Genomic DNA, 18196 nt, shown 5'->3' with positions numbered 1-18196 from the left:
TATTTTTCTTGTTTTTTTAGGCTGAGGTTCTGCAGTGAAGTTATTTCCAATGATCAGTGACAAAAAGAGACAGAAAAGGGAAAAAAGACACATTTAACTGGGTGAAATAACTTAGTTTAGTGGGACAAACAATCTCACATTTACACAGATCATGTAAGGTGTCCTGCAGCATGTTGACGTTCTCCCAGGCGTCCTTCCTTAAGGCATGATGTGGTTTCTGCAGCTACTGCTGTGTGTGTAAGAAAGAATCTGTGTGTGTGTGTGTGTGTGTGTCAGGACAACCTTGCATAGTTCCCAGGCTATCACAGTCTCAAGCAGCTATAAGACAACAAGTCTTTCCGGAGAGTTCCCAGGCTGTCGTGGAGTGTAAGTATGCAAGTGTGTGATCATCTTCTCACACTCCCGTATCCCTCGGCAACCGGAGGGCCACAGGAATCCTGGCAGGAGGAGGGGGGCGTCTAACGTGTCCACCGGCGTTCTGTCTGGGCTCGCCGTGAAGTCCGCAGGCTGTTTGTCTTCCCCTCATCTCCTCCTTGTAGTGTCTGTCACAGGAGGGATTATCTCCCCCGCCTCCCCTCCCGTCTCAGGTGCAGCAGGGGAGTGACATGGGGGGTGGATTCCAGCGGGAATGAGGACTTTTGTTGCTTTGAATCAGTTTTCAGAGGCGGATTCGCTCCGTTTCCTCAGGAATGGACGGGTTAAAGGTGTGTTATGAGTCTACAAACTTCTGCTCTTCTGTACGGATCAGAGACAGAAGCGAGGAGGAGGAGGAGGAGGGGATCAGTTGAAGAGGATGGAGTCGGGGTCTCTGTTGGCTATCTGTGCCATGTGTTTGAGTATGTCCTTTTTGGTGATGATTCCCAGCAGCCTCCTAGCAGCAGAAAGGAGAAGAGCAGAAGAGTTAGGGACGTGCACGTCATACGTTGCTGTCGTCACGGTGACAGAAAGCAGAGGCCTTCAGCCGAGGTCTGGCCTCCTGCTTGTACAGCTGTCGCTCTGAAAAGTCACGTTATCGTTCGTTTTCACAGGAAAAATGAAGCTCAGACTCCAAACACGCCGTCTGAAGCTCGGAGCGGTTTCTAACTCAAAGAAACACGTGAAGCCTTCGTTACAGGCGGTTGAAGAAAAGTCCGCGAGCTTCTCTGTGAGCAGAAGACGAGTGTGAAACGGGTCGAAGACGTCGGAGGGGAAACGGCGACGTGTCGGCTGGATGTCCGGAGATCGCAGGCCGGACTTCACGTGTTTGTTTCATGTTAATGATGTTTAAAACGACAACATGCAACGTTCCTCCTGGTCACACTTCAGCCGAGTGAATATGTGAGAGTCCTGCAGGAGCTCATGCAGCTGCGAGCTGTCCGAAGTGCCCACGAGCAAGGCAGAGGGCACCTTAAAATGCTCTTTTATGTTAAACTTTCTGGACGAGCCCAGGTGGAAACACACAGAACTGAAGCAGAGTTTTATCTGTTCTGCTCAGATTTGGTCTGGATTGGTGCCGACCCAACCGGTCCACTCCCCCCCTCAGCAGCTTTTCCAGCTGCAGGAGGAACGGCCGTGCGACACAGCTGCATGTGCACACGACGTTTGTTTTCTTACTTTCTGTGATGTGAAGATGATTTATAGTGTTTTACATAGATGTTAAATCAGCCTGTTGAATTGTGATCTACAAATAGACTTGTCTGTCTAGCTGGAAAAAATAAAACTAAAATAAAATAGTATTTTTTTTAAAAAGCAAAAAATAAATAAAATATCTTTAAAAAAATTAACAAAGTAAAACATTGAAAAGTAAAATAGGACAAAATTAAAACAGCACAAATTTTAATTTAATTAATTGACAACTGAAAATTTGAATAAAATGAAAATATTTTAAATGATTTTTTTAAAAATAAAAGTAAAAAAAAAATAATAAAAAAAAATAAAAATAGTATAAGTAAATAAAATAAAATAATTAAAACAAAACTTAAATTTAACTTAAAAAAAACTGCGTGTGCAAAAACAAAAACTAATATTGAAAATAATAAAATAATATTAAATATAAGGAATAATATTTCGTAATATTTCTAATAAGAAATAAAATAGATTTAAATTAAAATCAAGCAACATTAGTTACACTAAAATAAAAAGTGAAATAAAATATAACAAAATGAATCTAAATCAGCTTTCCTCTCCAGACCAGAGTGGTCCGCTCTGATCCGGACTCGTCAGCGACTTCAGACAAAGCGGCCGCTGAGGTCGCCGCTCAACACCGAAGCTTTAACACCGTTCTTTCTAAGCTTTCTGTCTGCGTTTTAACTGCGCTGTGAACATGTTTACATCCACTCTGCCAGTGGGTTTGAGATCATTCTTCACCCAGCAGAGCAGCAAGAACTGAAGCAGCTCTGAAACGGGAAAGGGGGCCTTTTCTTGTGGTGGTTCTAATGTGTCGAATGAGGGGGAAAAACATCGACTAAAGCTGCTGCGTTCCGTCACTTCAGCATGTAAACGTGTGAAGGCGCGACTGTAACGACACACCAGGTCCAGCTCTGCTGAAGCCTGCAAATGGGAGGATTTCAGCCCCCTCCCCCCACCGTTTGTCTTCTGATAGTCTCTGCATCATTTTGCTTTAGCAGAATTACTTTTAAGACCTTTTAAAAACAAATAAAACAAAAATCAAGTGAGAAATTGGCGTTTTTTTGTACCCGTTATGTGTAACCAGACACTGGCGCAGCCCCAGCTTCCTGAAAATATCCACAGTGATGTCCATGGGTGTGTGGTCAGTGACCGTGAAGGGACTCAGGTCCATGATGCCTCTGAGGCGGAGGGGAGGCGGCGCTTCGGGGGGCTGAGAAGGGTTGTGTTCGGTGAAGACCACCAGGGAGGCGCTGACGATGCCTTCCTGACGCTTGCGGGCGTTGTCTGAAAGAAGACGCAGGAGGAAAAGAGTGACTTTGTGGCAAGTTATGTAAACTAAAACAAACAACAAAGTTGTTTATGATCCCAGAATGTTTTCAGTCTTCAATCAGGCACTTTGAGCTCCAATCAGAAGGAAAATAAAGGTGTGGACTCCCTCCACACCTTTAAGATCGAGCTGAAAACCTTCTTTTTTCATGATTCTTATAGTTAGGATATGAGCATCTCCTGAGTTGGAGTCTGCATGTATGGGACCCAACTGTCCAGGTTATGCTCATTGCTCTTATAGTTATGGGTAGTCTAGCCGACCATTACTTATGTAGCAATGGGGATGTTACCTGATGCACTGAGAAGTACCTCGATCTATTTCTCTAATATATTAATGTATAAATATATGCCAATATCGCCATCTCTAATTTATTTCTCCTTTTTTCTGCAGGTCTTCCTGAATAAGTGCAGTTGTACATGTTGTTCTGTCTTTCCTGTCCTCTCCACCCCAACCAGTGGAGGCAGATGGCTGCCCTCCCTGAGCCGGGTTCTGCCGGAGGTTTTCTTCCTGTTAAAGGGGAGTTTTTTCCTTCCCACTGTCGCCTCGTGCAGCTCAGGATGGGGGATTGGATCCAAGTCATGATTGGATGCAATCAATTGGTTTCTATTATAGGATATGTATGAATTGGCTTGAAATGATGTGTCTGTTGATTCGTGTACGTAAAGTACCCTGTGACGACATTGTTGTGAAGTGGCGCTATACAAATAAAGTTGAATTGAATTGAATTGAAAATATCTGATTCTGCAGCTGCTAAATGCACAACTTAGATCGCAACTGGTGTCTGAAGTGGGAGGAAAAGTGAAAAACAGACTAAATGGCAAAACAACTTTATCAAGCTGATTTATGCAGATTTAGTTGAACACACTGGTGTAAAACATCAGTTAAAACGACGGCTGGCAAACTGCCATTATGACAACACATTAAATAACAAACACAACTAATTTTGAATTGATCTTAAAGTAGCACTTTGTAACTTTCTGACCTTAAACACGCGTTTCTAAACGGCACAGTGACATTTATCATGTACGTTCAGGAAGCCAGCAGAGTTCTGAAGCTGGGAAACGGCGCTTCACAACTTTTTTTTCCAGCGTGGAACAGTCGCGTTACAGCTGAGTTTCAACAAGCCAGCGCCGGAACGCTAACACACATTATGGCTGATTCAACGAGGAAATGCAGAAGATTATTACTGGAGTAGAAGGAGGAAAAAAAGAGAAAGTGCAAAGCAAGAGATAAGATGAGAGTCGGGATCGGAATGACTTTTCCTTGCTGTAGGGAGCTCAGACAAGAGACAGGATGAAGATGGAAGCTGAATTGCTGTAATTTCCGCACTACTGAGTGCACCTGAATCTAAGTCGCACCTTCAGCAGCTTTATTTCCTTTTTCAGCAGCCACAATGATCGCCTTTAACCTGAAGGCTGCATCATATGCATTTCTTTGTGTGTTTCCCATGATGCGGGTGTGTGCATGTAGCACAAAATGACTCGTTAGCCAGTAAAAATTCGCACATTAGCCGCAATGTTGTTCAAATTGTGTAAAAAGAGTAGTAGCTTATAGCTTAAATATTACGATAGTTGTCACTGAGGCAGCAAAGTGTAAAACCAAAGTTTAGCTTCTTATAAGACAAAATTGGAAACTAACTAATTTTGAATTCAAAAACAAATTTTACGCACAACAATGCGATTAACTGTGATTAAAAAATGTTATTCTCTGCCTAACACTAGTTACAAAACAATGAAGGAAACGATGAGGACCTATTGATATGAGCAGGTCTCTTCTGAGCACCAATCCCACGAGCCTCTGGGACTCCTGAGAGACGACCACGGGGAAGCCGCTGTAGTGAGTGCTCTCCACCAGCGTCTAGACAAGACAAAACAACCAGAATCAAGATATTTTACTTTTAAATCAGCTTTCTGAGGCTTGTTTTCAGTGTTTCTACGTCATACCTCCACCTCTCCTACGGTCATGCTGTCCTGGGTGAGCACAGCCAGCGCAGGGTCCCCCCTCCTCGGCCTCATCACGTCCACAGCCAGGCTGCTGTGCTCAAACTCTTCTTTAGGCTCCAGGAACGGGTAACCGTTCAGCCTGATGTGAGCCTGCACAACACCAACGAGAGTGTGATTTAGTTCTCAGATGGAGAAACCAGACGGGAAGAAGAAGAGAAAAAATGGAACGCCTTTACTGACGGGAATTTTGGCAAAATATACAAGAGCGCAAACAAAACAAGGAACTGATGTCTCAACAATTGGCTTCGTCTCAAAACTTTCCTGTAGAGCAGAACGGTCTGAGAACAAAAAGATATTTATTGTTATCGCTCGCAGACCAACTCACCTCATAAATTCCCTCCCTTCCAAAAGCATCTGCCACCCATTTGCTGGTCATGGTTGCGGCCATGAGGGGGACGATGTACTCCAGACCGCCGGTCAGCTCGAACATGATGACAACCAGCGACACCGTCATGCGAGTCACTCCACCTAGCAGGAAACACAAGACAACAAAGATCTAGTTGGGGTCAAATCAGAGCCTCCAGCTTGAATCCAAGTCCGACCATCGAGCTCAGTCGCGAGAAACCGAGGCGGCATTTTCACACTTGCGGCCTTCTTCCTCAGAAACCAACAGCTGGATGTGAACATTTAAAGTCCGCGTCCTACATCCATTCTTAAGAGATGAAAACACGCTCGCTTTAGTCGCTCCGCGTCTCAAAAACACAAAGCAGATGATTACAAGCGCTTGAAATTGCTCCCTGATGTTCGCTGGGAATCTTAAAGTGCTTTTCAGCACCAGAAGGATTGTTTTTAAGTGTAAAATGTGACATCTATAACCGGTTCAGACTTCAGAGATGATCAGATTTACACTTTTTCACCATCAAACTGCAGCTTCTTCTTGTTGCTTTCCAGTAAAAAAGGCTCCAAAGGTATTCCCAGCAGATGCTTGGAGCAATACGACCTCAAAGACAAGAAAAAAAGAGGATTGAAGAGGATTTCCAGGATCACCTCTAAACAAGCAGCGGTTGCTCCACTCCGATAGCATCTCCTGATAAAACCGAGGAGGAAATTACAAGCAGGCAGACAAATCGTTAAGACAGACGTAAATCTCTTGAGGCAGATAGCATCTCCTTGCAGCCACAAGCATCTCGTGGTAATTTGTGTTTTATGCTGATTATGAGAGCTTCTCATAAAGTAAAGAATGGAACAAATGTTTCAGACAGAAAAATGTAACAAAGCAGAACCTCTCAAGGTTTTTCCCCCGCAGACCGCCCAGACAGATGAATAAGGCTCGCTATCTGAAACGCTGGGTGTATCTGAAGCCCCCTCATCTCCACATGGTCCAAATTAAATACCCATCCGTTTTGATGCTAAATGTTTCCAGCTATCTGTTTTTCTGCGTAGCGTGGAAGTGGACGCCGCTTAAGTCAGCGCTTTTATTGAGAAACTTCCATGTTTGGAGCTGAATGCCCACAAGGAAACAAAGCAGGAAACTCTGGCTTGAACTCACCGCGTCACACTTTTAATGGTGAACAAATTCACACAACCTGGAACCAAAATTGGCCTTTTTACACAGCAGAAGAAGAAATCCCCACAAAGAGATCTACTCACGGATAAACTGGAGAAAAAGTGGGATGAACGTACATCTGGAGTTGGAGCAGAAAAACGATTAGTACCTGGGTTGGGTTTCTTGGAGCAGGCGCCTTTTCTGTAAGCATTCGGGATGATCGTGACTGGCGGACTCAGAATCTGCTTTATCAGCGACTCCCTGCTTGTTCAGAGTTGGACCTTCTTTGTTCTTTCAGAACTTTGTTGAAACTTTGTGTCATAGATTCATCAAGATGTTGGAGAATTTGCTCCATATTGACGTGAAATCTCCACACAGTTGCTGGACATCCATGATGAGAACCTCCTATGGGCTACTCAGGTGGGCTGTGGTGTTAAACCATCCCACATTGGTACCATAGACTGTATATAAATAGATAGGCGGAGCCTCCGTTACGTCACCTGTAGGTTTCTGAAGAGCTGAATTGAAGCTTGGTGGGCAGTTCCTACCATCGCCATCTTGGCAGAGGCATGCGTGTCGTCTCGACCGGAAAATACAAATATGGGCAAAGAGGTGGAGCTGAGAGGGGGGCTGTGAGCGTCATGGTGGTTAATTGACATCGAGCAAAGTCCAAGCTTTCTGTAGCTAAAAGCTAACTGAGCTAACCTGGAGATAACAGGGGATACCCAGCTAACGGAGGTAAGCGGGCTAAAGCTAAGTCACATTGTTAGCCAGTTAAAGACTGCGGTTGCTCTACATTCTTCTAACTTGAAGCGGGAGATCGGGTACCTGTCAATCAAAAGGACATGCCCCTAAATATGCCGAACTTTGAGTTCAAATTACTTTTAAACGGGCGAGTTAGAAAAAAATTCACTCTCCCCACAGTTGTCATGAAGGTAAACCTGACCTAATAAACCTAAAATGGATTTTTGAACCAGGCTGTAAACATGTTTATTTCTGCTGTGAAGTTGTTCTTTTTAACATGGGTGTCTATGGGGATTTGCTCTGTTCTGAAGCCCCTAGTGGATGAAGGGGGAACTGCAGTTTTATGCACTTCCGCATAGGCTTCACTTTTATCCGCTTGATCAGAACACCTTGTTGAGGTCAGAGGAGAATGGGCAGACTGGTAGGAGTGTTATCAGTAACTCAGATATGCACTGGTTCCAACCAAAGTGTGCAGAATAGCATCTCCGAACTTTAAAGCAGATTGTCTCCAGCAGCAGGAGACCACACCGGGCGCCACTCCTGTCTGCTCAGAACAGGAAACTGAGCCTCCAGTTCACACACACTGGAGAGAGGATGGAGAACTGTTTCTGGTCTGATCAGTCTCCATGCCAGGTGGCACTGAGTCCACATTCAGGTGGTAGGATCAGAATCTGCTAGAAACATCATGACAGTTGTACAGGACTCTGAATACCACATGCATGTGCAAGTTTGTGCACATAGATTCAAGTAATGCACCTCATTTTGTGCACCTGTGGAACAAACCAGTAAGCTCAAGTGTTTCGCAGTTAGGGACTCTGTTGGTCTCAGTAGGGCTGCAGGATACTGAAAAAAGCTGACATTGAGATTTTTTTTTAACGCTGCGATGCAAAATAAAAAAAAAAAATCCCGGTTCTTTTAACAGATGACTTGAATTGCACTTTAAGTTGTGCTGCAGTTACCTGCACTGGTCCCACCTCTTCTTATGCACATTACCAGTATGATTTTGTCTATTTTGGAGTTGTTCTGGTTATCTTTTGATGCCTGCTTTTATTGTAAATTCCTGAGTCTATGTTTCTTTCTGTCATGTGCATCATGAAGCGCGTTTATTGGCAGTAAACAAAGCTGTGTGTCTGGTGACCTCGAAATGAACAGAACATCAAGTTCTTTCAATAACCCCCGGCTGCAGCTTGGAGAATGGGGCGGGCCTGGATATTGGGCATATATTGGGATATTTAGGTCAGGTTTACCTTCATGACAGCTGTTTTGTTTCTAACTCGCCCATTTAAAAGTAGTTTAATCTCAAAATTTGGTATATTTAGGGGGCGTGTCCTTTTGATTGACAGGTACCCGATCTACCGCTTCAAGTAAGAAGAATGTAGAACAAAGGCGTTTTTTGGCTGGTTAAAGGTGGGGTAGGTAATGTTGGCGACCTAGCAAGGTGTGAAAGTAGCACCCTGTCTTGGCTCCACCCCCTTTGGTTTTTCTCCTTGCGTGATTCAAGGCTTTTTTCTTACCTCCGGAGGTTATGGTTTTACTGGCATTTATCTGTTTGTTCGTATGTTTGTTTGTTTGTGTTCAAGATAACTCAAAAAGTGATGGACGGATTTTACTTCAATTTTCAGGAGTTGTTGGAAATGTGAAAAGGAAGACCAATTTAACTTTTGGTGGTGATCCGGATCGCCGTTAGCGTCCAGTCTAGTTCGCAGCTTTGTCTACCAATGATTTTCCTCTTTCTCAGCTGTTTAGCAGGAGGAGGCAAATAAACCGAGCCGGATCGGGGAAATCCTTCCTCCATTTTCTCAGCCATGAAGAAGCTTAAGAAATATTAGAATTGAACAACTTCAGTTTGGCCCAAACGTTTTAATTGGTCAGAGTTTTTACAGATTTACTGTAAACTGAGGGGTCTAACTATATTTCTTATTGTTCATGATAACAAAATGTATAGACTACTATCAGGACGAGGAATCACTTCACGCAAAATGAAAAAAAAAAAGTCTTTGAGCAACACTATCTACCCCAGCTTTAACAACGTGACTTAGCTTTAGCCCGCTTACCTCCGTTAGCTTGTTAGCTCTTGTTAGAGCCGGGTTAGCTCTCAGCTGAAGGCAGGTCTGAGTTCGCTCGATGTCAATCATCCACCGTGACGCTCACAGCCCCCCTCTCAGCTCCTCCTCTTTGCCCATATTTGTATTTTCTGGGTGAGACGACGCGCATTGTAGGAACCGCCCACCGAGCTTCAATTCAGCTCTTAAACCTACATGTGACGTCACAGAAGCTACGTCCATCTCCTTTTATACAGTCTATGGTTCTGATCCACTCGTTCAGACCATTGTCAGTAAAGCTGAAAGATTGACGTGTGTGAAATTCAGAGGTGAATTACTCCGACCACACAAAAACATGTGGAACAGATTTCCTTTGAACTTGGAGTTTGTAAATAATTTTACTTTTTATAGAACAGCACAAATGTTTTAATTAAACCACACAACAGAGTGTGTGTGTGTGTGTGTGTGTGTGTGTCTGTGTGTGTGTGCTGCTAATGCGAGGAAAACGCATGTATACAGCCCATACAGCTAACATAACATACTGTTAGTGGCTACAGTTGATGTTGTTTTTTTTTATTCGGAATTAAATAATTCGGAATTAACGTATTATCCTACAGGTTTACATGAAAATAATAATTCTGAATGAATGTTTACATGAAACACGTCGTTACTTAATTCCTCTATATAGTGGCGGGTTGGGAAGGGTTCTGATTGGACAGAGGGTGCACGTGACGTATGACGTATACTGGATATAAACAAAGTTGGCTCCCTGCCTCTCATCTTTTCAGTCATAACTTGTAAAAACGACATAATAAAACCAGTTTCACTGCTATTTTTATTATAAATGTGAAGTAGCAGCTCAACACAAGCATACTACTTCACTTTCTGCAGCAACTGAGAAGGAGAAGAAAGATAGACCACCGAACACGGGAGGTAAAACAACGCGCGTCATCGGGACAGGACAAGGTAACGAGCATGCTCAGAACGACCAGAATTAACTTAGAGCGGAATTAAGGTTTACACGACAGAGGAATTAAATAGTTCAGAATTAAAATGCGAATAAACCAGACACTTACATTGGAATTAAGTTTAATTACGAATAAAAATTTGCATTCGGAAATAAATGTTTACATGGTCGTTTTTCATCGATTTAAAGTAGAATGAACTTTTATTCGAAATTAAACAGGAATCAAAACTCCCATGTAAACGCAGCAAATGTTGCTATAATGGTATCAGTGAAACCCAGCCAGTATGAGACTCTGGTAAACACACATTCTTCTCCTCCACCCACATCCAGCTGCACTCCTTAGTTCCCAAATCATTTCTAGGATGGACCAAACATGTAATCTTCACCTCTTTGGCGTGTTCAGAGCTGCACATGTTTAACATGCCACCACGCTGAGGCATGTGCGATACATCCAACCCATCCACCCGAGCAGCTGTCGCTTTCTCAACACACACCTGTGCCTGTAGCCTCTCCTGTCAATGTCTAATCCTCACAAGACGATGTTAAAGTGTCACATTTCACTTTAAAATGTGTGTGTTTTCCACGCCTCACCTAAACAAGCAGCAGCTCCAACCATGGCGTAAAGCCCCGGAGTGATGCAGTCCGCCCCTGGAGTGCACCAGCCTTTAAAGATGAGCCAGTCGTGGTTGTAGTAGGCCAGCTGCTCCATGCCCACACCCAGCAGTCTGCCGGCGATGGCTCCGACCGCCATGCTGGGGATGAAGAGGCCAGAAGGAACCTGCAGAAGAGACGTAGAGGACCGCTGAGTGTGTGTCGTGCAGGGAGTGACACCATGGTGAAAAGCGCTGAGTCACTTCCTGTGAAGTGTGTAATGTTCAGTCTGAACAAAGACCGGCTGCAATGCGACAGCAGACACATTGAAGGCAGCTGTCTCTGTTGGACGTTCACACACTAAGTCAGACCGTCCGCAGAGATCGCTGCTTTCACAAGAAACAAGGCCAGCCTGCTGAGGAGAGGCAACATGTTTTCCTACGACGCAACAACAAGTCGCTCTTCGCAATTTTAGCCTCAAAAGACGCACAGAAGTGTCGTGGAACCGACCTTCATGCCGAACGTGATGACAGTGATCATGATTTTGAAGATGAGGGCTAAAGCCAGCTGCCACAGCGCCGTGTAGAGGCCTTCTCCCGCCGGCCGGTCTGCCAGGCTGTTCCCTGCACCCGTTTCCGACACGTTGACCGGCTGCACAGAAAGTCAAACGTTAGATTTGTCCTTTATGGGCGTGAAACTCCCAACAGCTTTGCGGCAAGCTGACCTGCTTGTAGCCGCAGAGCTGAGAGGAGTCCAGCAGCGAGCAGTCGTTGAAGAGCTCCGAAATGAGCTCAGCGCCGCTCATCCGGGTGTAACTGTTTGGATAGGCGATGAGGGCGGTCAGCGCCGCCACCACCAGCACCTCGATGACCGGGTAGTGACCCAGGCGGGTGGATTTACCTGCCACACGCAGAGAAAACATCAATAAACACACATGCAGAGGAGAAATGAGGCTGACCAGTTCAGATGCTGGATGTTTAGACTTACGCATCCTGCACCAGGCGATGTTGGCCTTGATGAACAGCGCCCCCCAGAGGCCTCCAAAGATCCCCAGCAGGACGAAAGGCGCCAGCTCCACCAGGTGCCACGGGGCATGAAACTCCACGTAGAACAGCACCAGGCGGCTGTTTCCAAAGGGGTTGATGGAGCGGAGAGTGAAGGCTGCCACCAGGGCAGCGAAGAAGGACCGCCACAGGGTCTTTAGGGGGAAGTAATAGCTCACCTGGAGGGGGAAGGAGGGGTGGGACAGAGAGCCTTAGACTGATGCGAAGATGATAAAATGATCAGACCAGAGGACCAGAGAAAAATGACAAAACATGAATTTTACAATCAATCTGTTTCCTGAAACAGAGAAAAAAAAAACCTGTAAATAACAACATTAACGCTTAAATCTTAAACGTGAAGTCCTTAAATAAAACTCCTAAGTAGTTGGGGTTATTGTGTGAAAAGTAAAGCAAAGTCGAATGAAATGATTTGTAAATCACATGAATCCAAACTCTGTTTCTGACAGAACATAAACAACACGCCAGACGTTAAAACACGTTTTGTCAGCCATAGAAAATAAAAGCTTATTTTAAATCAGCAGGACATCTGCAAAACAGCTGCAGGAGCGTCTGACATCGAATACGTTGAATGGTCAGCAGCAAAAAGAGCACTTCAGAGAGGCCGAGTCTCTCAGATGAAAAGCTGTGCAGAAGTTCTCAGATCTGAGACAAACTGGGCTGAAAACTTGTGGAGCTTCAGAAAAATGTTCTGTGTGAAATTGTGAAGATTTTTGGTCTTTTTTACGTCAGCTTTTTTTATTTGAATCCCAGTCTAACAGCGGTGAAAGTCCGCTTCGTTTGGCGTGCTGGGAACGCGCAAATTCTGATTCAGATCGAAGCAAACTCAAGTCCCCTACAAACGCAGGATTTGGTCTGTTTTAAGCAACAAATACAGGAAGCGGACTACAAAAAGTGCATTGTGGATGCACACCAGTGTGGGGCGATGGCGGCTCTGGACTGAAGAAATAGTTCCCAGTCAGCGGTGGAAGAAGTTCTGATCAACCAGACCACCAGGATCTGACACAGCTCCATGTTGTCAATGAAATATGTTCCTTTAAAAGGTCCGACTCATTTAAAAAGGTCGGCATGAACGCAGTCTCTGCCCCTCCCCAACTGAACCGAGACCCCAATCAGGCCGAGTCTAGCAGACTATCCTGATGTGAATCCAGCATTAATATTTTAATTACAACCAGTAAATTGAACCAGTGGTTCTTAGCTGGTCTGCCTTCAAGACCCACCATAACAAACTGGGACATCCTGAGATCCTGACATCATTTTGCCCAGTAAAGGCCAGAAAGTTCTGAAAACACGTCTGCAACCCACTTTTAGGTTGGAACCATAGACTGTATATAAAGAGATGGACGTAGCCTCTGTGACGTCACCCATGGGTTTCTGAAGAGCTGAATTGAAGATCGATGGGCGGTTCCTACCGTCGCCATTTTAGCAGAGGCATGCGCGTCGTCTCACCCGGAAAATACAAATATGGGCAAAGAGGTGGAGCTGAGAGAGGGGCTGTGAGCGTCATGGTGGATGATTGACATCCAGCGAACTCCGAGCTTTCTGTAGCTAAGAGCTAACAGTAGCTAGCCAGCTAACAGAGGTAAGCGGGCTAAAGCTAAGTCACGTTGTTAACCAGCTAAATACCGCGGTTGTTCTACGTTCTTCTTACTTGAAGCGGGAGATTGGGTGCCTGTCAATCAAAAGGACACGCCCCTAAATATGCTAAATTCGAGATTAAATTACTTTTAAAAGGGTGAGTTAGAATAAAATTCACTCCCCCCACAGTTGTCATGAAGGTAAACCTGATCTATTAAACCTAAAATGGATTTCTGAACCAGGCTGTAAACATGTTTATTTCTGCCGTGAAGTTGGTCTTTTTAACATGGGAGTCTATGGGGATTCGCTCTCTGTTTATCCTAGTGGATGAAGGGGGAACTGCAGTTTTATGCACATCTGCATAGGCGTCACTTTTAAACGCCAGAGGTCGTTGCTTGGTCACCCGTTGAGAGTCGCTGCCGTAGATAATGGGATCTTCAGCGGGATATCTGTATGCATACAGCTTTTCTTGTCCATGCACAGCTCCTCCTTTTACGGAGGTGAAAGCTGGTGATTTTCAGGCCTGGAGCAGCACTGCATGAAAAACAAGACATGCTTGTCACATGGAAATCCCAGTGTGGGCTAAAGAACACTCCAGAAATCAGTCTGTGAACACAGTTCATCCCGACATCCACAGACGCAGCTTAAAGCTGCATCAGGTACATAAGAAGCTGTATGTAAAACAATCCTGACACACCGTTCTGTGTTCAGACGGGTTTTCGGACGCCCTTGACGCCGTGTCCTACAGACAGGAGAGGGACCATCCATCCAAATGTCTCCATCTCAGCCGGCGTGGGGTTTCAGTGTGAGCAGCGTCCACATCTGTAAAGGCTCCACCAACGTGAGACGTGTTGCTTCACAATGAGCTCGTACTTTTCATCAGAAGGTAAAATGTTTCACTTTCAGCATCTGACACGTTGTTTATGTTCAGTTGGGGAAAATATGTGTTTATGAGATCTGTAAATCATGGCAGTCTGGGTTTTTTCCACAGCGTCTCGTGTTTTTTTGGACTTGAGCTTGTAAATGAATCCACTCCTTCACTCTTCACTAATTAAATTGAAATTCTTATTTGACTTTTTGAGCTTTTGTTGCTGAGCTCTGAAGTCTGCCAAGAAACATTTACTCCCCAAACTATCAGCGAACGCTATTTCACTGTTTATTATATCGCAGTTTGCTGCCAGTGCTCGGCTCGTTCCAGTATAAACTCACATATTCATGAAAAATTAAACAAGGGCTCAACGGAATAAAAAAAACTAATGCAGATTAGCAGTTTTATATGGTTGTGATAAGACCACCGGCACTGTTAGTATTGTTCTAACGCAGGACAGAAAAATAATTTAATTCTCTGAGATCCGGATCTGATGGCTTCACTTTTCCCTTAAAGTGGGAGTTTTTTCATTTGCAACAGATCCCAGGACTCGTGACTCACATCTCCCAACATTGTCTTAGATTTCATCATCAGTCTAAACCGAGACATGCGAAGGATTAACAGTGAAACAACCAGGAAATTGGTCATTTTTAATAAAGTATCAGTAGAACCCACCTCCTCCAGGCTGAACAGGACTCCTCCAATAGGAGCTCCAAACGCCACCGACACGCCCACCGCCGCCGCTGCTGATAAAACCTACGAGACACAGAAAAAACAAACGCACTGAAAATAAGTTAAATAGAGAAAAAGAGTTCAAACTTTGTGTTTTCTTCCATAGAAACCAGTAGAGAAGGTTTGTTTCTGGCAGCAGGATGGGACATATAGGAAGTATATTCAGGCTGTGACGATACGCTTTCGTCCCGATGCAATTCAGAGTAATTGGGTGCCGATTCAATTTAAATTGCCATTCTCACAATTATTTGTTGTTGCTGATTTTTCTAGAGGAAAAAAAAAAAAAAAAGTGTAATGCTTTTTTTTTTTACTCGTCACTTTTCTTGATTTTAATTAGAAAAAAACAACACAGTAGCCTTTCTGCTGCTATAATACCCAAGAAGACAAGTAAACAGATCAATTAAAAACAATAAAATTAACAAAATTTCATAATGGTTTATTTTTATTTATTTGAAAAAAAGAAGAAGATTTTTTTAACAAAAAAAAAAATCTTAAAATTGTAAAGCAAAAAATCCTGATTTTCGATCCCCCCCCCCTCCTAATATTAAAGATTAAACCCTTTAACGTTTTCCTCAGTAAACACGTTGCTAACGGGGGTTATGAAATGAAACTTCGAACAGATGTTGGCAACAACAAAAGTAACCAAACATACAAAGAAATCAAAACAAACAGTGAGAAATAAGGTTATGTGAGATGAAATGGAAGGACAGGATGGAGAAAGGGAGGCAATAAAAGCCGGAACAGCTGAAATCATTATCCCAGCTGTAAAAACACATCTCATTACGAAGGCGTTGCACAAGAAACACCTCATCATTATGTTTATTGTTGCAGAAGATACTGGTGGAAACTTTCCCAGTGAGCAAAAAACACATCGTGCACTATCAACCAGCCGTGATCAGCTGTTCCTCCCACAGCAAAGGACAGAAACGGATCAAGAGAGGAGTCAGAGATCCGGGGAAGAGCTTCGGACAGCTCTGGAGTCGGCCAGTACGGTTGTGTCGCGGGGAAACCGGCGTTGTTGAAGGAAAAACACGTTGCAGGTCAGTAAAGTTAGCTGTCGACATTCAGACAAGCCTGTGAAGCTAGGGCTGCTCGATTATGACAAAAACTATAATCACGATTATTTTGACTGAAATTGAGATTTTATTATTTAACACAATTATCCAGTATTTATAAACAACGCTGCGCCTCGTAGTGTTCTAGACTCCGTGTCGTGCATTATAACCGTCTAATGTACGGTTCCAAGTTGTTTAATCCGCTTTTACAGGAACTATTTTACGTTGGCCTGGATGTACGTTTTTTGCCAAACAACCGCTGTCAGGCTGCAGCGTGTTTCTCTCATTCACCTGTTAAAAAACAGCTGATCTGAACCAGCTGATTAACATGTTGCTATGGTAACGCCCTGTAAGGGAGGGACATTACAGTGTTTAACTCGCCGAACTATGTATAGGAAAATAATGCAGCCAGTTCTCACTGACAATGGTATAAACTATGTTTAGGTGAACTTCCACAACCTACTGCAGTTATTCTACATTGACCTGCAGCCGGAGCCGACTGAGACTGGCCGCCTGGGAGTGCTTTAGGACGGGAGAGGCTCCTGTATGGAGAGAAATTTGTTTCTTTACTATCCAATCAAATAAGTTAGATTTGAAACCAAAAATTATTTTTGAGAGCCAAAAAAACAAAAAGTGAGAATCAATTTTTTTTTTGTAGAGATAGAAACAAATTATACTTCTCCAACTTCAATCAAAACTACAGTTTTCTTCAAGCACAACTTATGTTTGTAAGCCAAAAATTACAACCATTGTGCAAAAAATAAGGTCTCTTCTCTTTACAGTTAAAAACATTTGGTTACAAGTTGGAAAGTTTTTAGCAACTAGCAGCTGAAGACAGCAGGAGAGGAACCTGCAGAGAGAAAAATAATCCCACCCTTTTATTTCTATGATCGTAACTGAGATTAAAATCCGATTAATCGCCCAGTCCCAATGTGAAATGTTTAGAAAATAATCCGAACTCCTCGGATGCCGCTGCAGCGTCCACCGTAGCAACAGAGAAGCTACAAGGATGCTGGTTTCCAGCTCATGAAACCAGAAAACTTCCGCTAACCACAGGGAGATGAATGGAGCCGTTGTTTCTAATAATCTGCTGAAATCTCATCAGGATGATGGAGCGAAAGCAAAGGTCGACAATAATCCCAAACTCACAGCTGGTTTCAGTCTGCTGGAAAAGGATCAGTTTCACAGAGAGGGTCCACAGACATGAAGACTGTCCGTGTAGGACGGATCGAATCCCCCCCGGAGCGACGAATAAAACCAGTTTCTCCATGCAGGAGGCATCTTGACGCAGTCATTACCAGTAAGTTACTAAATCAGTATCAGGGAGTCGGATCAGTACCTTCTCGCCGTCTCATTCCATCACTTAGAACTTCATTCTGGTGCCAACATCTGGTCAAATCCTTGTTTTACCTGCTGCAGGTTTTTCTCACATCAAGACGAGTAACGTTTAAACTGTGGTCGTGTCCGGAACCGCAGGAACACTTCACTGCCCTGTAAACGTCAGCGACTTTTATCCACACATAAACGGACAACAATCACCAGCGTCTGCCTCAGCCTGAGCCGGTTTTAAGTCTCTCACAGTTTTATTGTGTTTCTCCAGGACAGAATGACACACGATAATTCTTCTTTCATTGATAAAGTGCAAAGTTTACACGGTTTAATCAGAACTGAAATATTTTACTTAATATGTGGACCAGAAAATCGAATATCGGGATTTATTGCTTCACTATTTTAAAATCATATTTGTTAAAAAAAAATTTTTTTTTTCCAATCAATAAAAATAATCCATTTTAAAAAATGTTGTCGTTTTTATTGTTTTTAATCGATCTTTTGACCTTCTTCTTGGGTATTTTAGCAGCAGAATGATGGTCTGGTTACTGTGTTGTTTTTCCTAATTAGAATCAAGAAAAGTAACGAGCAAAAAAAAAGTTTTGTACATTTTTTTTCATTTGTTTTTAATCTAGAAAAATCAGCAATATTATAGAATTGTGAAAATCGCAATCTAAATCGACCTGACACCCCAAAAAAAATCGAAATCTAATCTAATCGGGCCAAAAGCATATCGTCACAGCCCTTTTTTTCACAGGTGCGATTTTGCATTTGTTAGGATTCATCATCTTAATCATCATCATCA

General features: G+C 43.5%; 1 protein-coding gene across 2 annotated transcripts in view; it reads right to left on the bottom strand.

The window, feature by feature from the left end:
• Nucleotides 1-208: 208 nt before the first annotated feature.
• clcn5b (chloride channel, voltage-sensitive 5b) overlaps nucleotides 209-18196 on the bottom strand; it is a 53474-nt gene continuing 35486 nt past the window's right edge. Inside the window, exons 8-17 of one of the 2 annotated variants that reach the window (XM_079257299.1) lie at nucleotides 14951-15031; nucleotides 11756-11990; nucleotides 11493-11668; nucleotides 11279-11419; nucleotides 10769-10955; nucleotides 5264-5406; nucleotides 4879-5028; nucleotides 4687-4792; nucleotides 2676-2892; nucleotides 209-871 (exon numbers count right to left, since the gene is read on the bottom strand). In XM_079257299.1, coding sequence (XP_079113425.1) covers nucleotides 781-871; nucleotides 2676-2892; nucleotides 4687-4792; nucleotides 4879-5028; nucleotides 5264-5406; nucleotides 10769-10955; nucleotides 11279-11419; nucleotides 11493-11668; nucleotides 11756-11990; nucleotides 14951-15031 — 1527 coding nt within the window. In that variant the 3' untranslated portion in view covers nucleotides 209-780. Of the gene's footprint in view, nucleotides 872-2675; nucleotides 2893-4686; nucleotides 4793-4878; nucleotides 5029-5263; nucleotides 5407-10768; nucleotides 10956-11278; nucleotides 11420-11492; nucleotides 11991-14950; nucleotides 15032-18196 lie in introns of both variants that reach the window. The other variant, XM_079257298.1, reaches the window with a different exon arrangement.

This window comes from Telmatherina bonti (genome assembly GCF_933228915.1).
Source record: "Telmatherina bonti genome assembly, chromosome: 18".
Lineage (NCBI taxonomy): Eukaryota > Metazoa > Chordata > Actinopteri > Atheriniformes > Telmatherinidae > Telmatherina > Telmatherina bonti.
The sequence above is the reverse complement of the archived record's forward strand: the minus strand, read 5'-3'. Positions and strand labels throughout refer to the sequence as shown.